At 41.0% G+C, this 26,467-nt stretch overlaps 2 protein-coding genes and 3 long non-coding RNA genes across 16 annotated transcripts in view; 2 read left to right on the forward strand and 3 right to left on the reverse strand.

Annotated features, from left to right (window-relative positions):
* Positions 1 to 13,243, forward strand: part of LOC126985750 (beta-glucuronidase-like) — an 84,165-nt gene extending 70,922 nt beyond the window's left edge. Inside the window, exons 12-15 of one of the 6 annotated variants that reach the window (XM_050841003.1) lie at positions 2,721 to 2,802; positions 8,669 to 8,845; positions 9,552 to 9,690; positions 12,801 to 13,243. In XM_050841003.1, coding sequence (XP_050696960.1) covers positions 2,721 to 2,802; positions 8,669 to 8,845; positions 9,552 to 9,690; positions 12,801 to 12,967 — 565 coding nt within the window. In that variant the 3' untranslated portion in view covers positions 12,968 to 13,243. Of the gene's footprint in view, positions 1 to 1,591; positions 1,677 to 2,720; positions 2,803 to 5,569; positions 5,658 to 8,668; positions 8,846 to 9,551; positions 9,691 to 10,493; positions 11,816 to 12,800 lie in introns of those variants that run through there. The other 5 variants (XM_050841002.1, XM_050841001.1, XM_050841000.1 and 2 more) reach the window with 5 other exon arrangements.
* On the reverse strand, positions 3,345 to 4,692 carry LOC126985782 (uncharacterized). Of its 2 annotated transcripts, none has more exons than XR_007739028.1 (3): positions 4,366 to 4,692; positions 3,819 to 3,958; positions 3,345 to 3,546 (listed from the first exon to the last, which is right to left on the reverse strand). It is a non-coding gene; the product is annotated as an uncharacterized LOC126985782 (long non-coding RNA). The 2 variants fall into 2 exon arrangements; XR_007739027.1 differs by having other exon boundaries at positions 3,819 to 4,027.
* Positions 13,019 to 14,729, reverse strand: LOC126985776 (uncharacterized). Its single transcript, XR_007739019.1, has 2 exons — positions 14,544 to 14,729; positions 13,019 to 13,915 (listed from the first exon to the last, which is right to left on the reverse strand). It is a non-coding gene; the product is annotated as an uncharacterized LOC126985776 (long non-coding RNA).
* Positions 14,730 to 14,748: 19 nt separating this feature from the next.
* LOC126985775 (uncharacterized) lies at positions 14,749 to 18,332 on the forward strand. 2 transcript variants are annotated; one of them, XR_007739017.1, is made up of 2 exons: positions 14,749 to 16,762; positions 16,905 to 18,332. It is a non-coding gene; the product is annotated as an uncharacterized LOC126985775 (long non-coding RNA). The 2 variants fall into 2 exon arrangements; XR_007739018.1 differs by having other exon boundaries at positions 14,749 to 16,620.
* On the reverse strand, positions 17,403 to 25,716 carry LOC126985767 (centromere protein K-like). Of its 5 annotated transcripts, XM_050841160.1 has the most exons (6): positions 25,144 to 25,219; positions 24,796 to 24,972; positions 23,778 to 24,195; positions 22,450 to 22,583; positions 21,732 to 21,810; positions 17,403 to 19,731 (listed from the first exon to the last, which is right to left on the reverse strand). In XM_050841160.1, the coding sequence occupies exons 3-6, from the start codon at positions 24,180 to 24,182 to the stop codon at positions 19,528 to 19,530; spliced, it is 822 nt and encodes a 273-aa protein (XP_050697117.1). In that variant the 5' UTR covers positions 24,183 to 24,195; positions 24,796 to 24,972; positions 25,144 to 25,219; the 3' UTR covers positions 17,403 to 19,527. The 5 variants fall into 5 exon arrangements, with proteins under 5 accessions (XP_050697117.1, XP_050697114.1, XP_050697112.1 ...); XM_050841157.1 differs by lacking the exons at positions 24,796 to 24,972; positions 25,144 to 25,219 and adding an exon at positions 25,495 to 25,716; XM_050841155.1 differs by lacking the exons at positions 24,796 to 24,972; positions 25,144 to 25,219 and adding an exon at positions 25,319 to 25,463.
* Positions 25,717 to 26,467: the final 751 nt, after the last annotated feature.

The raw sequence follows: 26,467 nt of genomic DNA on the forward strand, positions 1-26,467 counted from the left end.
ATACTCTAGGTAAAAATGGGATATAAGGTTAGGAGGAACACAGATACCCTGTTGATTTTAATTCCATTGTATTAGGCACCTGAAAATTTGACCACTTCTGATTATTTGAGTTAATTACATTGATTTTAACTTTTCCTAGATATCTTAGTTAACAAATACCACCTGACCTTCTCTTTCCATTGACATTACTTTATACTTTTCTAACATATTTTACTTAACAAATCCTACTTAACCTTTCCACAATATCTTAGTTAACAAGTGCTACCTAACCTTCTCTTTTCATTGACATTACTTTATACTTTTCTAACATATTTTACTTAACAAATCCTACTTAACCTTTCCTAGATATCTTAGTTAACAAATACCACCTAACCTTCTCTTTTCATCAACATTACTTTATACTTTTCTTAGATATTTTACTTAACAAATCCTACTTAACCTTTCCTAGATATCTTAGTTAACAAATACCACCTGACCTTCTCTTTTCATCGACATTACTTTATACTTTTCTTAGATATTTTACTTAACAAATCCTACTTAACCTTTCCACAATATCTTAGTTAACAAGTACCACCTGACCTTCTCTTTTCATTGTCATTACTTTATACTTTTCTAACATATTTTACTTAACAAATCCTACTTAACCTTTCCACAATATCTTAGTTAACAAGTGCTACCTAACCTTCTCTTTTCATTGTCATTACTTTATATTTTTCTTAGATATTTTAGTTAGCAAATTCTACTTGATCTCATTTCATTGATGTTTTAAACCTTTAATTCCTAGATAGCTTAGTTAACAAGTGCTACCTGACCTCTTTCCTCTAACATTACTTTATATTTTTCTTAGATCTTTTAGTTAACGAATCCTACTTGACATCATTTCATTGGCGTTTTAAACCTGTCTTAGATTTCTCAGTTAACTCGGTAGCTGCGGGGATCATGTTTCTTAAAGGCCCTTCCCTCTAAGCGAAAAAAATGAGAAAAAATCATCACTCACGCAAACCATTTCATAATATATATCAACGCATTTGTGATCAGTTTATGCATCATCTATTTTTGGGGTTTATATCATGGCAAAAATTTGGCCCGGTGCTGGTACACGGTAAAGCCACAAATTTTGCCCGTCGCTGGTTGGTTGGTCGCTGGTCCTGCCTACGACTTGAACTTTAAGAGGAGGGTATCAGGACACCTCTCCTCCCAAAACTGATTTCTTTTTTTGGCCACTCTACTCTATTTAGGAGCAGCAAGTAGCGGGCTTTTTTTTTTTTTTTCATATTGTTTTCCCTATTTTTTATGCCCTTGCACTGTCTCCTCTACTGTAAAAAAAAGAAAGAAAGAAAGAAAGCCACAAATTTGGCCCGTCGCTGCTACCGGGCTAACAAATGCTACCTAACTTCACTTCATTGACATTACTTTAAACATTAGCCTCTTTACTTACATACTTTAAACATTAGCCTCATTACTTACATGCTTTCAACATTAGCCTTACTACTTACATACTTTAAATGTTAGCCTCTTTACTTACATAACCTTCCCTCTCACTTTTCCTCTTTAACCCTCATCACCTCCGAACCATAAATTTTCCTTGCAGTAACGTAACCTCTGCCACTCGCTCCTTCGACTCCACAAGGCCCGTGACATGTGTCCTTGCCGTCGGGATGAACTCTGATTACGCAGTATGTGGCGATTATGTGATTTGACGCCTATAGGGTTTGGGTTTGCCGATGTTTGTTAGTGTTTCTTCATGTGCTTGTATATATATATGTGTGTGTGTTAGAGTGTGGTGTAGAGGTTGATTGAGGGATAGCTGATTAGAAAGAGAGAGAGAGAGAGAGAGAGAGAGAGAGAGGCGTCACATGTCCGTTCATTTTGGTAACTTCTGATCCAGGGCAACTTTTTCTCTGCCACACCGATCTTTATATTTCCGGGGGGTGCAAATGAAGCAAGATAAGATCATTCTGTGTGAGGAAGTCTAATGATGTGATGAAGTGGATACTTTTTTTTATTTTTTTTTTTTTTTTTGGTCGGTGTGATTTCGTTCCGTCTGCTTTGATTAACCCAAGTCAGGTCAGGTCAGGTCAGGTTAGGTTCAGGTTATGAAGCAACAACACGGCATTAACCAATAGACACATTCATCAGGTTAGATTAGGTTAGGTTAGGTTAAGTTAGGTCAAGTTAAGTTACATAGGAAATAGGTTTGACTAAGTAAGTTTAGGTCAGGTCAGGTCAGGTTAGGTTCAGGTTATGAAGCAACAACACGGCATTAACCAATAGACACATTCATCAGGTTAGATCAGGTTAGGTTAGGTTAGGTTAAGTTAGGTCAAGTTAAGTTACATAGGAAATAGGTTTGATTAAGTAATTTTAGGTCAGGTCAGGTCAGGTCAGGTTCAGGTTAGGAAGCAACAACACGGCATTAACCAATAGACACATTCATCAGGTTAGATTAGGTTAGGTTAGGTTAGGTTAGGTCAAGTTAAGTTACATAGGAAATAGGTTTGACTAAGTAAGTTTAGGTCAGGTCAGGTCAGGTTAGGTTCAGGTTAGGAAGCAACAACACAGCATTAACCAATAGACACATTCATCAGGTTAGATTAGGTTAGGTTAGGTTAGGTCAAGCTTAGTTACATAGGATAGGTTTGACTAAGTAATTTTAGGTCAGGTTGGGTCAGGTCAGGTCAATAGGGCAACACCACACTAACAACACACACATTCTCCAGGTCAGTTGTCGAGGCCACACATAGCGCTGACCCGGGACGTCCTGTGACCTGTGTACTGAATGAGGGCCTGATAGAATTGGCTGTACGTGACCTTTGACCTTCCATTGACCCCCAGTAGTATACCCTTGCCCTCTAGTGATTTTGACCTTACTGCCTTGAACCCTCTTTTTTTTTTTTACAGCAAAGGAAACAGCTCAAGGGCAAAAAATGAAAAGAAAACACTAATAAAAAAAAGCCTTGTCACTGTTCCCATAAAAAAGAGTTCGGAGGAGCGGCTGGTGAAATACTTTAATTGCCCCCACTCAGTGTTGACTTTGGTTGTGTTGTGGTAGGATATGGTGTGTGTGTGTGTGTGTGTGTGTGTGTGTGTGTGTGTGTGTGTGTGTGTGTGTATTAGAGAGAAAGCGATTAATTCTCGGTCTTTTATCAGCGACAGTGTTATTATTCAGATGCAAATTCACACACATTCTGAGGCTTACACACACACACACACACACACACACACACACACACACATACACACACACAGTTGGTAAGGTTTTGGGAGTGGCTTAGAACCTCACACACTCATAACATTACAGTCCATTAGATCTTGAATTTGTCCCCTAATAGAGTGGCTTGGAACCTCTCACACTCATAGCATTACAGTCCATTAGATCTTGAATTTGTCCCCTAATAGAGTGGCTTGGAACCTCTCACACTCATAACATTACAGTCCATTAGATCTTGAATTTGTTCCCTAATAGAGTGGCTTGGAACCTCTCACACTCATAACATTACAGTCCATTAGATCTTGAATTTGTTCCCTAATAGAGTGGCTTGGAACCTCTCACACACTCATAACATTACAGTCCATTAGATCTTGAATTTGTCCCCTAACAGAGTGGCTTGGAACCTCTCACACTCATAACATTACAGTCCATTAGATCTTGAATTTGTCCCCTAATAGAGTGGCTTGGAACCTCTCACACTCATAACATTACAGTCCATTAGATCTTGAATTTGTCCCCTAATAGAGTGGCTTGGAACCTCTCACACACTCATAACATTACAGACCATTAGATCTTGAATTTGTCCCCTAATAGAGTGGCTTGGAACCTCTCACACACTCATAACATTACAGTCCATTAGATCTTGAATTTGTTCCCTAATAGAGTGGCTTGGAACCTCTCACACACTCATAACATTACAGTCCATTAGATCTTGAATTTGTCCCCTAATAGAGTGGCTTGGAACCTCTCACACACTCATAACATTACAGTCCATTAGATCTTGAATTTGTCCCCTAATAGAGTGGCTTGGAACCTCTCACACACTCATAACATTACAGACCATTAGATCTTGAATTTGTTCCCTAATAGAGTGGCTTAAAAACCTCACACACTCATAACATTACAGACCATTAGATCTTGAATTTGTCCCCTAATAGAGTGGCTTGGAACCTCTCACACTCATAACATTACAGTCCATTAGATCTTGAATTTGTTCCCTAATAGAGTGGCTTGGAACCTCTCATACACTCATAACATTACAGTCCATTAGATCTTGAATTTGTCCCCTAATAGAGTGGCTTGGAACCTCACACACTCATAACATTACAGTCCATTAGATCTTGAATTTGTTCCCTAATAGAGTGGCTTGGAACCTCACACACTCATAACATTACAGTCCATTAGATCTTGAATTTGTTCCCTAATAGAGTGGCTTGGAACCTCTCACACACTCATAACATTACAGTCCATTAGATCTTGAATTTGTTCCCTAATAGAGTGGCTTGGAACCTCTCACACACTCATAACATTACAGTCCATTAGATCTTGAATTTGTTCCCTAATAGAGTGGCTTGGAACCTCTCACACACTCATAACATTACAGTCCATTAGATCTTGAATTTGTTCCCTAATAGAGTGGCTTGGAACCTCTCACACTCATAACATTACAGTCCATTAGATCTTGAATTTGTTCCCTAATAGAGTGGCTTGGAACCTCTCTCACTCATAACATTACAGTCCATTAGATCTTGAATTTGTTCCCTAATGTAGTGGCTTGGCAGTCATGTGGTGAGTGCCAATATGATTTACACCTTCAAGAAATGGCTGTGAACATATGAACGCAAGGGGTCCGCAAAAAGCCCACTGGCCTACACTTGGCAGCCCGTCTACCTACCGCGAGTGGCAGTGAAGCACCCATCATCCACCTCCCCAAGCCCATCTAATCTCTTGAATGCAGTAATCTTGCCAAATCCAGCTTCCACACAGCCACCCAGCCCATTCCACTCATGTTCTACCCTGTATCCCATCCACTACTTCCTACCAAATCTTTTCATCCATAAACTTATCTGACCTCTTTTTGAACCAGACAACAAGAGTTACGTTTACAGGAGCTGCCCTTAATTAGTCCACCAGCCACTTATTGACTCCTTTGTGATCTTATGCTTTTTGTTGTTTGTTACAGCGAATGACAAAAACACATCCTACTCAATGCTAACAGCTTCATCATATAAATTTCTTAGAACATGATAGTCTCAGCAATAGTAGTAGTAGAAGTAGTAGTAGTAGTAGTAATAGTAGCAAGAAGAGGAGGAGGAGGAGGAGAAAGGGGGAAAGAAAGAGGAAGAAAGGGTTGAGACATTTTCCGATACACCTGTGGATTAATTTTTATAGTCAAACCTTGAATCACGGAATAAAAATAGAAGGAGAGGGAAAAGGAAGAGAAAGGGGAAAAGAAAAAAAGAAGAGGGGGTTGAGACTCATTTTCTGATACTTTTGTGGATGAATTTTTATAGTGACGCCTTGAATCATATCCCTCGCTGTTCCCTTTTTCCTATCACGAGTCTTGTCCATCTCCAGCAAAGTTGTTTCGGCCACTCACGCTGCAGACCTCACCAAGCGTCCCGTAACGTGCGTCCTTAACCAGCGGATGGAGATTGACCTCGCTGTATGTGTGTGTTCGTTTGTTGCTGTGTGCGTATGTGAGTGTGTGGGGGAATGCATGTGTGTGTGTGTATGTGTGTGTGTGTGTGTATTTTTGATTTGGCTTTATGTCATGTTAGTTTGCTTAGTGGAGATTTTTTTTTTTTCCGGTTGTAGTGGTTTTGTTTCTTTTTTCGGCTTCATTGTTTACCCCTAAGGTTGTTTTATTTATCTTTATCATCATTATTATCATTTGTTTATTTATTGGTTGATTCGTTGAGTTCTGTCGCTTCTCTTGTCGGTCTTGCTTAATTTTTTTGGCGGCGATGATAGTTGTATTGTTTTTATATGCATTTGTATATTGCTTTGGTTGCTTCCAGTACATGATTTATATAGTATTTGCTTTATTCCTGGCATGAGTTAGTAAGATGCAAAATGTTCATACTCTTAACCCATCCGCTGCGATTGGCACGGATTTCGCCCTCACTGGTAGCCTGGTAACATGCACTCCCGGGTCTTTCTCTGCCTCTGTGGTGGATAGTGGAGTGTTTCCCATGTGGTATTGGTATGCTGGATATCCCTTCACTGGTAGCCTGGTAACATACACTCCCAGGTCTTTCTCTGCCTCTGTGGTGGATAGTGGAGTGTTTCCCATGTGGTATTGGTGTGCTGGATATCCCTTCACTGGTAGCCTGGTAACACACTCCCAGGTCTTTCTCTGCCTCTGTGGTGGATAGTGGAGTGTTTCCCATGTGGTATTGGTGTGCTGGATATCCCTTCACTGGTAGCCTGGTAACATACACTCCAAGGTCTTTCTCTGCCTCTGTGGTGGATAGTGGAGTGTTTCCCATGTGGTATAGGTGTGCTGGATATCCCTTCACTGGTAGCCTGGTAACATACACTCCCAGGTCTTTCTCTGCCTCTGTGGTGGATAGTGGAGTGTTTCCCATGTGGTATTGGTGTGCTGGATATCCCTTCACTGGTAGCCTGGTAACATACACTCCCAGGTCTTTCTCTGCCTCTGTGGTGGATAGTGGAGTGTTTCCCATGTGGTATTGGTGTGCTGGATATCCCTTCACTGGTAGCCTGGTAACATGCACTCCCGGGTCTTTCTCTGCCTCTGTGGTGGATAGTGGAGTGTTTCCCATGTGGTATAGGTGTGCTGGATATCCCTTCACTGGTAGCCTGGTAACATACACTCCCAGGTCTTTCTCTGCCTCTGTGGTGGATAGTGGAGTGTTTCCCATGTGGTATTGGTGTGCTGGATATCCCTTCACTGGTAGCCTGGTAACATACACTCCAGGTCTTTCTCTGCCTCTGTGGTGGATAGTGGAGTGTTTCCCATGTGGTATTGGTGTGCTGGATATCCCTTCACTGGTAGCCTGGTAACATACACTCCCAGGTCTTTCTCTGCCTCTGTGGTGGATAGTGGAGTGTTTCCCATGTGGTATTGGTGTGCTGGATATCCCTTCACTGGTAGCCTGATAACATACACTCCCAGGTCTTTCTCTGCATCTGTGGTGGATAGTGGAGTGTTTCCCATGTGGTATTGGTATGCTGGATATCCCTTCACTGGTAGCCTGGTAACATACACTCCCAGGTCTTTCTCTGCCTCTGTGGTGGATAGTGGAGTGTTTCCCATGTGGTATTGGTATGCTGGATATCCCTTCACTGGTAGCCTGGTAACATACACTCCCAGGTCTTTCTCTGCCTCTGTGGTGGATAGTGGAGTGTTTCCCATGTGGTATTGGTGTGCTGGATATCCCCTCCCAAGGTGCAGGACTTTTAATTTTTCTTCAGTGAATTGTAGCAGCCACTTTTTGATCCATTCCTGTAGCTTGGTGATGTCTTCTTGTAGGAAATCCGCAGCCAAGGGGTTAAAAACATGCCTTTCTTTGCATGGCTGAATGTTCTTACGCTTAGTTTTGATAGGTTATTAGTTTCAGTACATAATTTATTCATTGATTTATTTTTTGGGATGGGTTATAAAAGAGACAACATGTTTACGCTCTTAAACACTTGCCAATCCTTGCATTTACATACCGTTCAGTGTACATAACATACTTTGCCGTCCGAGTGAAATGCATGAGTGTGATTCTTTTGTTTGGTGTGTGAGAGATGATATATATACAGTCCAAAAGCCGCCTTACTTCCCCTTATTCTGCACGGCATGATATAGATTTACTTAGCTCTAGGTGTGATATATAATGAAATATGATATGATAATGATTTTCCCTTTGTTGTTATTTTTCTTTGACTAATTCATAACACATTGCCTAATTCTTATCTCTTCATTTTATATCATTTTTTCTTTCCTTCCTCAACACATTTCCTAATTCTGATACACACGTTATTTTCTTTCTCTTCATTTTATACCTTTTTTCCTTTCCTTCCTCAGCACATTTCGTAATTCTGATACACACATAATTTTCTTTCTCTTCATTTTATACCTTTTTTCCTTTCCTTCCTCAACACATTTCATAATTCTTCATCATCATCATCATTTCATCGACGCCTGCTCCTAGGAGCTCCCACCAGGGGATGGCCACGGCAGAGGAGCTTCCAACTTTCTCTATTCAGACACTCTCTCCTCCTTGCCTGCTCAAAGTTTCTCAAAGATCTTTCCCCCCTCTCCCCAACGTACTCTTGCACCCTATCTCTTCATTTCACTGGAGGTCGTTCTCTAGCATTCCCTCCCTCTATCTCACTCACATACACCCTTCTGGTCATCTTACTCTCCTCCATTCGCTCCATGTGGCCAAACCATTTTAAAGTCTGTCGCTTCACTTCTTCCTTTCACCCACGTGACACATTAAAAAACGCTCGTACACACTTTCATTACTCATTCCATCCATTCTACTCACACCACAAGCACTCCTAATTCTTACACACACATTAATTTCTTTCTCTTCATTATATACCATTTTTCCTTTCCTAATCCCTACACACACCATTTCTCTCTTGTTTCTTACCCCTATACCTAACCTAACCCAACCTAACCTAACACAAGCCCTGTACTCTTTCCTCCCATTCTAGGCTGCCAGTCTCGACGTGATCCTGGTCAACCGTTACTACTCCTGGTATGGGGACACTGGCCACCTGGAGGTCATCAAGCTACAGACGATCACAGAGTTCACCGAGTGGCACATGCTGCATAATAGGCCGGTCATGATCTCGGAGTATGGGGCGGGATCCATCGCCGGCCTGCATACGGTGAGGGGGAGTGTGTATGTTTGTGTGTGTGTTGGTTGATAGGAAGGGAGAGTTAGTAAGTGTTAGTGTTAGTGTGTGTGTGTGTGTGTGTGATTATTATCCTATTTAGTTTATTTTCCATTGCTATTGTTTCCTCCTATCTTCACACCAATGTAGATATAAATAAAAACAGTAACACAATTTTCTCTCTCCCTCTCCACTTGATTCCACTTCACACAGGACCCAGCAACACAAGAATTAATAACTGGAGTAATTCATATAGTCTGTCCTCACTTTCTCCCCCTCCCCACCCCATGCAGGACCCGGCCTTCACATGGAGAATGAAAAAGTTAGAGAAATGTGACGGAGGAGAGAGAGGGAGATGGGAGGGAAAGTACAGGGAGAGTGAGATGTTGGTAAAGAGGCTGGTTGGGGAAAGTAAAGAGATGGTGGATGAGGATTTTGGTAGAAGAAAATGAAAAAAAGAAGGAACTATGGTACTTGAAGACCTAGCAGGACCCAGCAATATAGTAAATAACCTCAGTAATATATATCCATTTCTGCTTACCCCTACACACACACACACACAAGCTTCGCACATCACCCAAAAACAAATATATAGAGACTTGGTAGGTTATTTTTCGCCTTCCTTATCCTACCTCCCCAGCAACAAAAATGAAGATAAATTAATTCTTGTCCTTATTTTCTTCAACCCCCCTCCGCACAGGACCCGGCCTTCACTTGGAGCGAGGAGTACCAGGCCGAGTTGATGGTGCAGAACTTTGAGGCGTTCGATGTCCTACGCGACAAAGGTTACTTCGTGGGCGAGATGATCTGGAACTTCGCCGACTTCGCCACGCCTCAGGGTAAGTTTAAATCTGTGTGTTTCCTGTTTGTTTATACGTATGTGAAGTTTCATCTGTTTGTCTTAATTATTTTCTATGTTTTACCTGTTTGTTCTTTTCTTATCTATTTGTTTTCTCTCTTACCTTGTGTTTTTTCTAGGTGAAGATTTTACTGAATTGATTTATTACCATTTTATATATATGTGTGTGTGTGTGTGTGTGTGTGTGTGTACAGAAGTGACAAACATGAACACTGATATGGAGTTAACTTGCAACTCTATAACATGAGCTAGGTTAGGTTAGGTTAGTCTTGTCAAGTGATGCTGTAATGACCCGAAACACAGATAAGGATGCCAAAAGATAATACTGAGTTTATTTATTCATATTTTTGTTACCGGGTCCTGTGTGGAATGGAAGATGGGAGCACCGTTGCCAGGTCATCGTACTCAGAGCAAAGTATTTACTGGTTTCTGACGCCTAACTATTGCCAAGAAACATCAGGATCTAACTCTTTTAACGATAACTATGAGTTTCGTTCTTGGAGCCCAGAAGACAGTTTTGGAGTAGGAAGTCGGGAAATATAAGCGGCTGAGTACGACAATCTGGCAACGTTGGACGGGGGGCAGAAAATGAGGAGGATGGAATACACTTTGGCATGGCGATAGTGCCTTGCGTTTTGAGGTCCTGGGGTCAAATCCTGAGCAGGTAGTCGAGAAAAAATGTATTCTTCCAAGTACATTATTTTGTCATGTGGTTTGAGGAAGTGGTATTACTGGGTTAGGTTCGATCCTCTCCACCTGCATCTCTCTCCCAACACCTCATAGCGAACCAACGGGTGGCGGGGAACAAGAAGGGAGTCTTTACCCGCAACCGGCAACCCAAAATGTCTGCTCACGTCTTACGCTGGCGGTACCTCAACCTGGCCGGGAGAGGAGAGGCTGTGGGCAACAACACAGCTCAGTGGTACTCAGCCATCACCGCGCCCTACTACTAGTGTGGGGTGGCAGACGTGTGATTAGGGTGTTATGCATGGACAGCTATTCCTAAAACTGCGATATTTTCTTTATTTTTTATTTTTTATTTTTTTTTACAAGACAGCAACTCAAGGGCAACCAAAAAAAGATGTAAAAAAAAAAAAAAATAAATAAAAAAGCCTGCTAACTGTTGCTCTCATATAGCGATTAGTATAGAGTGATTAGTACAGAGATTATGTACACTCATGAAACACAGGTTTGTTATCATTTCAATCAGGTAAGTTCTGATATTATGTGATAAGATACAAGACATGATTTTTTTTCCTGTTGATAACTTTTAATACAGAAAAATCATAGCATTGCATAATCATAAAAGGAAGAGTAGGATGCGTTTTTGGTTTTGTTAATCTTAAATCTGAGAAACTGTGATTTTACTATGCCGCAAGTCTGTGTGTAAGAATGCTGATTTTTCTGTGTTTATAACTTTTAACACAGAAAAATCATAGCCTTGCATAATCATAAAAGGAAGAGTAGGAATATTTTTTTTTAGTTTTGTTAATCTTAAATCTGAGAAACTGTGACTGACTATGCTGCAAGTCTGTGTGTGTGTGTGTGTTTTCTATTTCTTAAACCCAGCATAGTGATATTCTGGGATTAGAGAGAAGGGAATTATTTTGCAGTGTGTGATAAATAACCAAGCAAACAGAATCATAGTGATATTCTGGGATTAGAGAGAAGGGATTTATTTTACAGTGTGTGATGAGTAACCAAGCAAACAGAATCATAGTGATATTCTGGGATTAGAGAGAAGGGATTTATTTTGCAGTGTGTGATAAATAACCAAGCAAACAGAATCATAGTGATATTCTGGGATTAGAGAGAAGGGATTTATTTTGCAGTGTGTGATAAGTAACCAAGCAAACAGTACTGACAAAAGGGCAGGATATTTAACTGTGAAATATCTCCCATGTTTACCGAGATATTTGTGACTATACTCATATGTTTTGTGACTATACTCATGTGTTTTGTGACTATACTCATATGTTCTTTGGACCTCATTTGATAGTAAGTAATTTTTGCCGAGGCGTGATTTTATTTTCTGTCATCTTGTTAAGCAGGAATTTTTTACGTTGTTTTGCTGTGTTCTCTCCGTATTAAACTTTCATCTCCCATCCTGCTTATACTTCTGTGCAAGGCGATGTATTTTTAAGATTCTTTTTGATGTCAAAGCTCAGGAGGTTGAATTTACATGAATATTACTACATACTTTTCTATAGGGGGTGGGGAGGGGGTTGCTACTACTACTACTACTACTACTACTATGACGGCAATGACAACTGCAACTACTTATATTACTACTGCTGCTACTACTACTACTTCTACTATGATGGCAATGACAACTACTTCTACTTCTTATATTGCTACTCCTACTACTACTACTACTACATCTACTTCTCCCACTACTTTCTTGGGGGGACTTAGAATCATGCCTTAACTTAACATATCAAACAAAGCCTTGGGGACGTTTAACTTTTATCTAATCTGTACTCTTCCACAAGTATACATGGTACCTTTGTTGCCGGATAGTTTGTTTTCCGTTTGCAACATTAATATCCATTCAGTTGTGTGTTCTCTCCTGTCACAGTGCTCGGATTCAATATACACACATACTACACTGCTGCATGTGTGTATTGCTGATCCTGTTTTGTTCTTATTTTGGTTTGGTTTAATATTTTATGAACAAGACACATTGGTAAGGGAAGGGAGCGTTCTGTGGCTTGCTTAAGGGGACAATCACAGGTGGAGGCGTTGAGCAAGTGAAGCGACGTGCCTCCTGATGTATGCTCCTTGTTAGTTAATTATTACACATTGGCAGAAAAAAGCGTCGGGGTTAACCGGCCAAGTACAGTACAACACACATCGCTCAAAGAAAAAACTGTCGTGATTAGGTGGCCCAACACAGAACACATATTTTGCTCATTACACAACTGGCAAGGTGTTACAAGCTGCCTCCAGGAACCCCTCTGGCTATACATGTAACCTAAAAATTTCCTAGAGTCAAGGGTGAAATCTTTTTATATCAGACTCCACAGCGCTGTAGAGAAGCCTTCCCCTCACCCTCCGACGGTCCTCTTACTGGCTCCTCGCTCCTTCCAGAAACCTTCCGTCCTTGGGGGTGTATGAAGGGTCTGTTCACCCGCGCGCGCCAGCCTAAGATGGCCGGCCACTTGCTGAGGTATCGGTATTGGACACTCGCTCAGCACCTCGATAACGCCACCACACCGCAGGGCGACTGGAGGACCAACCTGCCCTTCCTCCACTAACAGACAGTCACAGTCACAGTTTCCAGTCATAAAGTTACCACAGCGAGGAGGTTCTTTCTTTTTTTTTTTTACAGCAAAGGAGACACTTCAAGGGCCAAAAAAAAAGGAAAATAATGAAAAAAATAAAGCCCGGTATTATTGTTATTATTGTAAAAGATGAAACAGGTAGAGAGGAAGGAACGCAGACACTACAAGCTGCCTGTTGAACATCCCACAAGCACCTGAGAAGCTGAGAAAGAGAAAATGTCAATGAAAGCAATGATAAAAAAAAATAAAGCCAGCTACTATTATTATTATTGTTAAAGATGAAACAGGTAGAGAGGAAGGAGCACAGACACTATAAGCTGCCTGTTGAATGTCCCACAAGCACCTGAGACGCTGAGAAAGAGAAAACATCCGTGAAAGCGATGAGAGAGGAGAGAGAAAATGAGAGAATACCAGCATGTTCCTCACTAATAAAGACAGTCACACAGTTACAAATACAGTCACCATAAAGTTACCACAGGGGGACTGGAGGGTCAGGCTGCATGCAATTTACTAACCTGCATGTTCCTCACTAGTAAAGACATTCACACAGTTACAAATACAGTCACCATAAAGTTACCACAGGGGGACTGGAGGGTCAGGCTGCATGCAATTTACTAACCAGCATGTTCCTCACTTGTAACGACACTCGCACAGTTACAAATACAGTCACCATAAAGTTACCACAGAGGGACTGGAGGGTTAGGCCGCATGCAATTTACTAACAGAGACCGTCAGACAGTTACAAATAAAGCCATCATAACTACGTACTCTAATAAATAAATCACAGGTTACCCCAATACATCAATCAATCAGTCACCAGTTATAATGTTGGCGCAGAGGGATTGACTGGAGGCTCAAGCTGAATGTGTCTCACTAGCAAAGACGCACAGACAAACTACCACCCGGGTCATAAAACTACCCCTGGAAATGCCCAAAACTCCTATGAAAGCTTTGCCAAACTACCACCAGGGTCATAAAACTACCCCTGGAAATGCCCAAAACTCCTATGAAAGCTTTGCCAAACTACCACCAGGGTCATAAAACTACCCCTGGAAATGCCCAAAACTCCTGTGAAAGCTTTGCCAAACTACCACCAGGGTCATAAAACTACCCTGAAATGCCCAAACTCCTGTGAAAGCTTTACAACTACCACCAAGGTCATAAAACTACCCCTGGAAATGCCTAAAACTCCTATGAAAGCTTTGCCAAACTACCACCCGGGTCATAAAACTACCCCTGGAAATGCCCAAAACTCCTATGAAAGCTTTGCCAAACTACCACCCGGGTCATAAAACTACCCCTGGAAATGCCCAAAACTCCTGTGAAAGCTTTGCCAAACTACCACCCGGGTCATAAAACTACCCCTGGAAATGCCCAAAACTCCTATGAAAGCTTTGCCAAACTACCACCCGGGTCATAAAACTACCCCTGGAAATGACGAAAAATCCTGTGAAAGCGTTGCCAAACTACCACCAGGTCATAAAACTACCCTGAAATGCCTAAACTCCTATGAAAGCTTTGCTAAACAACCACCCGGGTCATAAACTACCCTGAAATGCCCAAAACTCCTATGAAAGCTTTGCCAAACTACCACCCGGGTCATAAAACTACCCCTGGAAATGCCCAAAACTCCTGTGAAAGCTTTGCCAAACTACCACCCGGGTCATAAAACTACCCCTGGAAATGCCCAAAACTCCTGTGAAAGCTTTGCCAAACTACCACCCGGGTCATAAAACTACCCTGAAATGCCCAAACTCCTGTGAAAGCTTTGCCAAACAACCACCCGGGTCATAAAACTACCCCTGGAAATGCCCAAAACTCCTGTGAAAGCTTTGCCAAACTACCACCCGGGTCATAAAACTACCCCTGGAAATGCCCAAAACTCCTATGAAAGCTTTGCCAAACTACCACCCGGGTCATAAAACTACCCCTGGAAATGCCTAAAACTCCTATGAAAGCCTTGCTAAACTACCACCAGGGTCATAAAACTACCCCTGGAAATGCCCAAAACTCCTATGAAAGCTTTGCCAAACAACCACCCGGGTCATAAAACTACCCCTGGAAATGCCTAAAACTCCTATGAAAGCCTTGCTAAACTACAAGCACAGTCGATAGTCAAATGAAACAGCAAAGACAGTCACAGTCACAAACACAGTCGCCAGTTATAATATCACTGGGGGACTGGAGGGTCAGGTTGTGTGGACTTCACTATCAAAGGCATTTAGACCAGCACAAAAACAGTCACACTTTTATCACAGGGGGACTGGAGGTTAAGATTGTGTGCACTTCACTATCAAAGGCATTTAGACCAGCACAAAAACAGTCACACCTTTATTACAGGGGGACTGGAGGGTCAGGTTGTGGGCACTTCACTCGGAAAGACAGTTACATCATAGGTCATCAACTTCCGCCACTCACACATCAACTATTTCCAAAAGCCAAAAAGGAGATTAATTGGGATCTCATGAGTGTTTTTTTTAGGTTCATGGACGATCAAACTACCACCAGGGTCATAAAACTACTCCTGGAAATGCCTAAAACTCCTATGAAAGCTTTGCTAAACTACCAGGGTCATAAAACTACCCCTGGAAATGCCCAAAACTCCTATGAAAGCCTTGCCAAACCACCAGGGTCATAAAACTACCCCTGGAAATGCCCAAAACTCCAATGAAAGCCTTGCCAAACTACCAGGGTCATAAAACTACCCCTGGAAATGCCTAAAACTCCTTGCCAAACCACCAGGGTCATAAAACTACCCCTGGAAATGCCCAAAACTCCTATGAAAGCCTTGCCAAACTACCAGGGTCATAAAACTACCCCTGGAAATGCCCAAAACTCCTATGAAAGCCTTGCAGAACTACCAGGGTCATAAAACTACCCCTGGAAATGCCTAAAACTCCTTGCCAAACCACCGGGGTCATAAAACTACCTCTGGAAATGCCCAAAACTCCTATGAAACTACCCCTGGAAATGCCCAAAACTCCTATGAAAGCCTTGCCAAACTACCAGGGTCTTAAAGCTACCTCTGGAAATGCTCAAAACTCCTATGAAAGCCTTGCCAAATATGTGTGCATGGGGGCTGAAATGTATAGAATATGCCCATAGAGTTACCACAGGGGGACTGGAGGCTTAGGCTGCATGTATACCTCACCAGCAAAGACAATCAACAGTCACTCAGTCATGCACAGTCAGAGCCAAACCACACAGTCTTTTCATCCCTCAGTCACTGCATTAAGGAAGTGGTTAGTGTTGACCAGTGTTGAGATTATTAATTTTATTTTATTTTATTTATTTTTTTATATCCTTGCCTATAGTACCGGTAGGTTTTCTTCAGGGGCCAGATGGTCGGCCCAAGCACGTCATGACGCAGGTAATTTTTTTATAGTGCCGCCATTTATGCCTGTCAGTTTTATATCACAGGTTTTGTTGCTCTCTGATATTTCTATACTATTGTGTGTGTCTATAACTCATGTGCATATTCTACGTAAAATAAGACACCAACATCTAAATCCATATTATTAAATGTATCAGTCTCCTATTATGATCAGAGAAGATTAACTGGGTTTTTATGGGTGAATATATTGAGTCTATATTGTGTGTTTCTATAACTCATGTGCATATTCTACGTAAAATAAGACACCAACATCTAAATCCATATTATTAAACGTATCGGTCTCCTATTATGATCAGAGAAGATTAACTGGGTTTTTATGGGTGAATATATTGAGTCTATATTGTGTGTGTCTTTAACTCATGTGCATATTCTAGGTAAAATAAGACACCAACATCTAAATCCATATTATTAAACGTATCGGTCTCCTATTATGATCAGAGAAGATTAACTGGGTTTTTATGGGTGGATATATTGAGTCTGTATTGTGTGTGTCTATAACTCATGTGCATATTCTAGGTAAAATAAGACACCAACATCTAAATTCATATTATTAAATGTATCAGTCTCCTATTATGATCAGAGAAGATTAACTGGGTTTTTATGGGTGAATATATTGAGTCTATATTGAGTGTTTCTATAAGTCATATGCATATTCTACGTAAAATAAGACACCAACATCTAAGCCCATATTATTAAATGTATTGGTCTCACATTATACCTATTTCCCAAGGCTACAGAAAAGATTAACTGGGTTTTTATGAGTGAATCTATATTGAGTGTATATTGTTTGTCTTTAAATCATGTGCATATTCTTCGTAAAATAAGACACCCAACAACTAACCCCATATTATATTATATTATATTGTTTCTTCCTTTTCATCTCTCCTCCTCTTTCTCTTCCTTTCCCTCTTTCTCCTCCTTCTCCTCCTCTCCCTCTTCCCTCCCTCCTTCCTCTTTCACATCTATTCCCTCTTCCACTCCGACGCAGCCTCCACTCTCTTCCTGTTCTTTCTCCTCCTCCTCCTCCTCCCTCTCCTTCACCTTCTTTTCCTCTCCCTGTTATTTCTCCTTCCTCTCTTCCTCCACCTTCCCTTCCTCCCCCTGTTCCTTCTCCTCCCTCTCTTCCTCCACGGTCCCGTAATTCCTCTTCCTCTGTCTTCCTTTCCTCTTTTTGCAGTTTTTTGTTCGTTTTAATTTTTTTTTTTCTATTTTTTTAGTTTTTTTAGTTTAATGTTTTAGAATTTAGACCCCAGAGAGGATTAACTGTGTTTTTATGATTAATTTCCCCGTTCAAGATGTATAAGCCGTGTAAAACTATCATATTGGGAGCACAAAACAGCCCATGAAAAGCCCAGTATAACTTCTACAAGAGGCCTTCCAAACAGGCAGACAGAGGTACCGACATGTTTAACCCGGTAACAGCAACGGGCCAAATTTGTGACTTTACCGTGTAGCAGTGACGGGCCAAATTTGTGCCATGATATAAACCCCCAAAAATAGATGATGCATAAACTGATCATAAATACTTTGATATATATTATGAAATGGTTTGTGTGAGTGATGATTTTTTTCTCATTTTTCTCGCTTAGAGGGACCATTAAAAAACATGATCCCTGCTGTTACCGGGTTATTACAGAAAAATCATGGCATTATATAATTAGAAGGAAGAGTGAGGCGATTATTTTTAGTTTTATTAATCTTAAACCTGAGAAACTGTGACCCGATTATACTGGTAGTGTATGTATGTGTGTGTGTGTGTTTTCTAATTCTTAAATCCAGCATAGTGATATTCTGTGATTAGAAGAAAGGGATTTACGACACATTTAAAAATACACTCTCTAGTCCTAAGTGATTCAGGTAAGCAATAAAGTGTTCTGACAGGGTGTTTTAATCCACTGTACACTTTCTATTAAATTTCTCAGAGGTCTTGAATTCTCTTATAATTTCTTGTATTTTAATTTTCCTTCCGAGTGTTTTCAGGTTCGGAAATATTCCTCACTTGTCTTTGTCTCATCCTCTAACTTTAACCCGGTAGCAGCGACGGGCCAAATTTGTGGCTTTACCGTGTAGCAGTGACGGGACAAATTTGTGGCTTTACCGTGTAGCAGTGACGGGACAAATTTGTGGCTTTACCGTGTAGCAGCGACGGGCCAAATTTGTGGCTTTACCGTGTAGCAGCGACGGGCCAAATTTGTGGCTTTACCGTGTAGCAGTGACGGGCCAAATTTTTGTCACGATATAAACCCCCAAAATAGATGATACATAAACTGATCACAAATGCGTTGATATATATTATGAAATGGTTTGTGTGAGTGATGATTTTTTCTCAATTTTCTCACTTGGAGGGACCATTAAGAAACATGATCCCTGCTGCTACCGGGTTAAGTAACTTTTCTGTTGGGCGAGTTCTCTTAATGGTAACCTTCCATGACCATTAGAAAGCGGGCCATTGTTTTAAAGCCGCATTTTGTTTTACAGTAATAGAAGAAGGTCAAGGGCACAAAAGACAAACAGCAAATAAGCCCCTCCCCCCTTTTTTTATTCACTCAAAAAGACAAACGGCAAATAAGCCTTTTTTTTTACGCACAAAAGAAAAACTGCAAATAAGCTTTTTTTTTCTTTTTTTCTTTTTACAGCTAAGGAATCAGGTCAAGGGCAACAAACAAAAGGTGTAAAAAAAAAAATTAAATAAATAAATAAAAAAAAATAATGCCCTCTAATCGCCGTTCCCATAAAGACAAAAGTGAAAAGTGGCCAAAACTGATCCCACAAGAACAGCGTTTAACGAGCTTTTCAATTTTCTGTTTTTTTTATGCCAATGGAATGTAAGGACGACTAAAACACCAGTACAAAATAAATGGTTTTAATTCTATTACAGCGGCCTAAAACTGTAATCACTCATAAGAATTAAAAAAAAGGAAAAGAAAAAGAAAATCACAAAAAATCATTCTTTAAAAAATATAACTAAAATCACCTAAAAATGATAATTCTAAAAATAAAGAAATAAAAATCATCACATTCTCACAAAAAGAAAGAAACCTCCTCTTCTTCCATCACATTCAGGCCCTTTTCTTTCCTCCTTCCTTCCTTCGTCTTCATTACATTCTAGGCCTACATCTTCCGTCTTCCTCCTCCATCATTACGTTCTGGGGTCGACAAACCTGATGCGCGTTGGGTCCTGTGGGTGTCGGGTGATGAGGTTCGCACAGAGCAGCAGCGTGATGTTCCCCTCCTCCATGCCCTCCTCAATGTCCACGTACGGGTCATTGGGGTTCAGCAGCATCTGGGACACCAACCCGTCCAGCATGTCCTCCATCGACTTGATGCTCTCGGCGTTAGACAGCTGCGGAAGGAGGGAAAGGGTGCTGGTTTTGTGCTGTGGTATTTAATGAATGAAGGAAGAAAGGAAGAGAAATCATGAAGAATCTGAATTGCTCCTATGAAGGGTGAGTTTGTATCAGTGAAAGCAGTGCAAGAACAATACATTTCCTTAACCCCTAAAGGGCCGGCCTGGGTGGTCATCTACAACATCCACAGGACCGGCACCTCAGCACCAAACACCGAAAATAGCCTATATTCACACACTTGATTCTGCTGAACTACAATGCAATAACAAATTACTTTGTCGTCATAGTCATCATCAACTCTTCTTCTTTTTAATTATTGCATGAAAACGTTTCTATGTGCTGTGGTTTTGGAGAAATATTGAGTTGAAGAGGAGAGACTTTTGGAGTTAGCGAGGCTCTTGCCCGCTCTGCGTTCGTTTCGCTTGTGTGGCCTTGACTAGTGCGTAATGAAAACGGATGCCCCCATGCTCTAATTCTTATATATAGTCAATACTCTAAGCTTTCTCTATGTAACACAGTCTTGTGATGTGTGGTTTGGGAGTCATTGTAGCATACTCTTCTCATTCTCGTGTTGCTCTGCTGGGCTCGGCAGGGTCTGGCAGGAAATCGGACGCGTCAGAATCCGTGTCAGTACGCCTGTCCATCGTGAGAGCGGGCAAGATTCTGAAGCAGTAGCCTAAACATATCTCTGGCAGTGTTGCTAACGAATGGTCATCGAAAATTACCGAAAAGTAAATAAATTTAGCGCGAAAAAAGCAAAGCGGCTATAACCGCCCCCGGCCCTTCCGTGGAAAAGCGGCTATAGCCGCCTCCGGCCCTTTAGGGGTTAATACTATGCCTTCAACACGACAGCGAGTGATTCGTGAGTCCTGACGAGTTACAAACATACAAACTACAGCAATAAAAAGACCTGTACTCTCATACATATTAGCGACTCATTACACGTGTTTGAAAAGCCTCTCCTAAAAGATGTTGGGATTTATACGTTAAGTTTCATGGGATTTACATGTGAAGTATTAACCCCTTGACTACGGATTTCCTACAAGAAGACATCACCAAGCCACAGAAATGGAGCAAAAAGTGGCTGCTACAATGCAATGCAGAAAATTGTAAAAGCCTGGATCTTGGGAGGGGATATCCAGCATACCAATACCACATGGGAAACACTCCACTATCCACCACAGAGGCAGAGAAATACCTGGGAGTGTATGTTACCAGGCTACCAGTGAAGGGATATCCAGCACACCAATACCACATGGGAAACACTCCACTATCCACCACAGAGGCAGAGAAATACCTGGGAGTGTATGTTACCAGGCTACCAGTGAAGGGATATCCAGCATACCAATACCACATGGGAAACACTCCACTATCCACCACAGAGGCAGAGAAAGACCTGGGAGTGTATGTTACCAGGCTACCAGTGAAGGGAAATCCAGCACACCAATACCACATGGGAAACACTCCACTATCCATCACAGAGGCAGAGAAAGACCTGGGAGTGTATGTTACCAGGCTACCAGTGAAGGCCAAATCCGTGCCAATTGCAGCGGACAGGTTAAATCACATAATAGCCCAGACAAGAGAGGAATACTCCATGAAAAGATGACCGTTCCCTACACAAGAAAAGGTCATCAAATCAGACAGCAGTGCAAACAGGAAAATAGTGAAAAGACAAGACCACTTCCTAAGACAATAAAGCAGTGATTTGACCTCTTTCAAGAAGAATGTATCAAGACACCTCTCCACCCGAAATTGACCTCTCTTTTGGCTACTCCTTACTTTTATCTTTTAAAGGAGCGGCGAGTAGCGGGCTCTTTTTTTTTGTACTCTTTCTGTTGCCCTTGAGCTGTGTCCTCTGATGTAAAAAAAAAGAGTGAGAGAGAGAGAGAGAGAGAGAGAGAGAGAGAGAGAGAGAGAGAGAGAGAGAGAGAGAGAGAGAGAGAGAGAGAGAGAGAGAGAGAGAGAGAGAGAGAGCATAAGACAGCTTCCGTACCTCCTCGGGGTTGTAAGTCTCGAGTATGAAGTGCAGTTCCCTCCTCAGACAGCGAAATATCACCGACAGATCGTTGTACCTGGAATGCAAGGAAATGAAGAGAATGAAAGACACAAAACAGTTGCCCTTTAGTTTCATTCAGTCCAATTCAAATCTATTTTTTATACATTTGGTTATTATCATTTATTTTGACACACCTGCAAGTAATACCTGAAATCAAGAAGTCACTACACACACACACACATCATTTTTTGTTATTATCATCTCTCTCTCTCTCTCTTTTTTTTTTTACATCAGAGGACTCGGCTCAAGGGCAATAAAAAAATAAAAAAATAAAAATAAAATAAAAAGCCCGCTACTTGCCGCTCCTATAAAAGATAAAAGTAAAGAGTACCATTTTATTATTTTATTCATGTGTTTGATTCATTTTCTTTCACTGTTCATATCTTCCACTTATGTATATTTTCATCTCGTCGCACAGTAAACCGTTTATTATTATTATTACACACACACACACACACACACACACACACACACACACACACACACACACACACACACTGTTTTCATTATTATTATCTCTACCATTTTATTATTTTCTTCATGTGTTTCATTTTCTTTCGCTGTTCATATCTTCCATTTATGTATATTTTCATCTCGTCGCACAATAAACCGTTTATCATCATTATTTCACACACACACATACACACGCACTTACCTCTTCTCCAAGGCCACCCTCCTCCCCTCCTCGGTGGATTGGTGGTGCAGGAGGCGGTCAAGGGCCTGATCCACACTGGCAGCCTTCCTCACCATGTCCTCGTACTTCTTGCGCTTCTGCTCCAGCTCCTCCACCTGGCCGGGAAAGGTTAGCACAGCTGTTACCATTTAACCCCTTGACTGTGGATTTCCTAACAGAAGACATCAAGCTACAGGTGTGGAATAAAAAGTGGCTGCTACAATTTAGTGAAGAAAAATGTAAAGTCATGCACCTTGGGAGGGGATATCCAGCATACCAATACCACATGGGAAACACTCCACTATCCACCACAGAGGCAGAGAAAGACCTGGGAGTGTATGTTACCAGGCTACCAGTGAAGGGATATCCAGCATACCAATACCACATGGGAAACACTCCACTATCCACCACAGAGGCAGAGAAAGACCTGGGAGTGTATGTTACCAGGCTACCAGTGAAGGGATATCCAGCATACCAATACCACATGAGAAACACTCCACTATCCACCACAGAGGCAGAGAAAGACCTGGGAGTGTATGTTACCAGGCTACCAGTGAAGGGATAACCAGCACACCAATACCACATGGGAAACACTCCACTATCCACCACAGAGGCAGAGAAAGACCTGGGAGTGTATGTTACCAGGCTACCAGTGAAGGGATATCCAGCACACCAATACCACATGAGAAACACTCCACTATCCACCACAGAGGCAGAGAAAGACATGGGAGTGTATGTTACCAGGCTACCAGTGAAGGGATAACCAGCATACCAATACCACATGGGAAACACTCCACTATCCACCACAGAGGCAGAGAAAGACCTGGGAGTGTATGTTACCAGGCTGCCAGTGAAGGGATATCCAGCACACCAATACCACATGAGAAACACTCCACTATCCACCACAGAGGCAGAGAAAGACCTGGGAGTGTATGTTACCAAGCTGCCAGTGAAGGCCTAATCCATGCCAATTGCAGTGGACGGGTTGATTATCCGGGTTTTATAATGGACAGTCAGGTCTAATTACTGGGTTAGCAACTTTATGATGAACTCCACTTATGGAACACCAAAAACACATTTATTATTGACTGTATGAAGTATAAAACAAGGACATTAAACAAAGAAGAAGAAGAAATAGAAGAAGTGGGGATGAAGGAAAAGTAGAAGAAGAAGACAAAGAAGAAAACAAGAAGAGAAAGTGATATTTACCCTGTTCTTGTAATACTGGAGAAGAAAAAAAAGAAGAGGTGGGGTGAAGAAAAAGTAAAGACAAAGAAGAAAAAAAAATAAGAATAGAAAGTGATATTTACCCTGTTCTTATAATACTGGAGGGTTCTGGCACTCTGATCAGCTGCCAGTGCCATTTTCTCACTCGCTAGGCCTAGGTGGAGCGCAGGGTCATCAGGCAGGGTGACAAGAGGTGTGGCAAGGAGGGCCTCAAGTTCACTCTCAAGCTCCAGCCCCAAATTCGCTATCCCCGCCTTCTGAGGGTCCTCCACATTCAGATTAGGGTCGTCGATGCAAGTGTCCTTCTCGCCCGCCTCCACCGCCATGTCCTGCACCTCCTGAATGAGTTTGTCGAGGAGCTCCTTCATGGCGGGGTGGAAGGGTGTCTCGGTGGCGTGTTTTTCCGAGGTGGTGCTTGTTGTTGCTTGTTCTTGGGAGGTTGTTTCGCTTGCTTGTTCCGGCTCCACTGTGATTTCCGTGTCCGCCATGGTCGTTAGTTTACTGGAAAAAGGTTATTATTATTATTATTATTATTATTATTGTTGTTGTTAGTCATTGGAAGGTTGTATCAGTCAATTGTTCTTCTTCCTCTGTGACTTCTGTATCTGCCATGGTTGTTAGTTTACTGGATATAGGTTGCTGTTATTATTATTGCTATTATTATTATTATTATTATTATTATTATTATTATTGTTAGTCATTGGGAGGTTGCATCAGTCCCTTGTTCTTCTTCCTCTGTGATTTCTGTTAGTTTACTGAAAAAAGGTTGTTGTTATTATTATTGCTATTATTATTATTTTTATTGGAAGTTTTGTCTCAGTTCCTTGTTCGGCTTCCTGTTCCTGGTAGCAGTTGTCAAGGTGGGAGTAGCAGAGAAAGTATAAAATACCAGGAAAATGTAAAAAATAAAGGATGATTTTGGATATGTTCTCGCCTCTCACTTTTTTAGCCTTTTCTCTTCCCTCTTAATAATTCCAATGATTTTCTTGCGTTCTTCTGTTGCCTTGAATGTTCCTGGAGGTGTCTTTCTATATGGCAGTGGCAGAAAATTACTTAGTAGACGAAAAAATAAGGTTAGTTTTGGCTTTCTTGTTTACTCACCTTCAACTCTTCTCAATTTTTTTAGCCTTTTCTTGTCCCTCTTAATAATTCCAATGATTTTCTTGCATTCTTCTGTTGCCTTGAATGTTCCTGGAGGTGTCTTTCTATATGGCAGTGGCAGAAAATGAATTAGTAGACGAAAAAATAAGGTTAGTTTTGGCTTTCTTCTTTACTCACCTTCAACGCCTCACTTTTTTAGCCTTTTCTCTTCCTTCTTAATAATTACAGTGATTTTCTTGTGTTCTTTTATTGCTCTGACTGTTCCTGGAGGTGTCTTTCTATATGGCAGTGGCAGAAAATGACTTAATAAACGGAAAAATAAGATTAGTTTTCTTTTTCTTTACTCACCGTCAACCCTTCTCACTTTTTTAGCCTTTTCTCTTCCCTCTTAATAATTCCAATGATTTTCTTGCATTCTTCTGTTGCCTTGAATGTTCCTGGAGGTGTCTTTCTATATGGCAGTGGCAGAAAATGAATTAATAAACGGAAAAATAAGATTAGTTTTGTCTTTTTCTTTACTCACCGTCAACCCTTCTCACTTTTTTAGCCTTTTCTCTTCCCTCTTAATAATTCCAATGATTTTCTTGCGTTCTTCTGTTGCCTTGAATGTTCCTGGAGGTGTCTTTCCATATGGCAGTGGCAGAAAATGAATTAGTAGACGAAAAAATAAGGTTAGTTTTGGCTTTCTTCTTTACTCACCTTCAACGCCTCACTTTTTTAGCCTTTTCTCTTCCCTCTTAATAATTCCAATGATTTGCTTGTGTTCTCCTGTTGCTCTGACTGTCATTCGTGGTAGTTATCAAGGTGGGAGTGGCAAAAAGGGTATATTTCCCCTGTAAACAAACAATCAACAATGTAAACAAACGGATTTTTGAACTTGTTTTGGTAGTGTTTTGGCGCGGCTTCAAGGGGCTACAGATGCATTTTATTTTCTCGATATTTTATTTAATGTGCTTATAAACTACTTTCATAGCTATCTTTACTCCAAATAATTAGTTTTTCAATAGACATATACGAGAGTTGGCTTCAAGAGGTGTTAGAGGGGGTTACTGAAAACTTAAGTGATTTTTTTTTCGTTAATATGATTTATTAATTAATCTCATCACTTTTTTTTATGGTGTATGAGGTCCAGGAAAAGTAAGATGACCGATAAAAGAGCCAGAGGGTACAAAAAGGAACAGAGATAAGGGAAATGGATACGTGTGTGAGAGAATGAGAAGAATATGGAAGTAGAAAAATGAATAGGGAACGTTTGAAAATTATGTAAGTATAGCTTGTTTCTCTTGTTTTAATGGTGTAGGATGTCCAGGAAAAGTAAAATAGCCAATAAAAGACCCAGAAAGTACAAAAAAGGAAAAAAAAAAGTGAGGCAGGGCGTGGAAAAAAATGGATAGGGACGTTACTTTTGAAGGTTATGTTAATATAGCTTTTTTCTCTCGTTTTAATGGTGTAGGAAGTCCAGGAAAAGTAAAATAGCCAATAAAAGACCCAGAAAGTACAAAAAGAAAAAAAAAGTGAGGGAGTGGAAAAAAATGGATAGGGATTTTACTTTTGAAGGTTATGTTAATATAGCTTTTTTCTCTCGTTTTAATGGTATAGGATGTCCAGGAAAAGTAAAATAGCCAATAAAAGACCCAGAAAGTACAAAAAAGAAGAAAAAAGTGAGGCAGGG

The sequence above is a fragment of the Eriocheir sinensis genome, chromosome 60 (assembly GCF_024679095.1).
Source record: "Eriocheir sinensis breed Jianghai 21 chromosome 60, ASM2467909v1, whole genome shotgun sequence".
NCBI lineage: Eukaryota > Metazoa > Arthropoda > Malacostraca > Decapoda > Varunidae > Eriocheir > Eriocheir sinensis.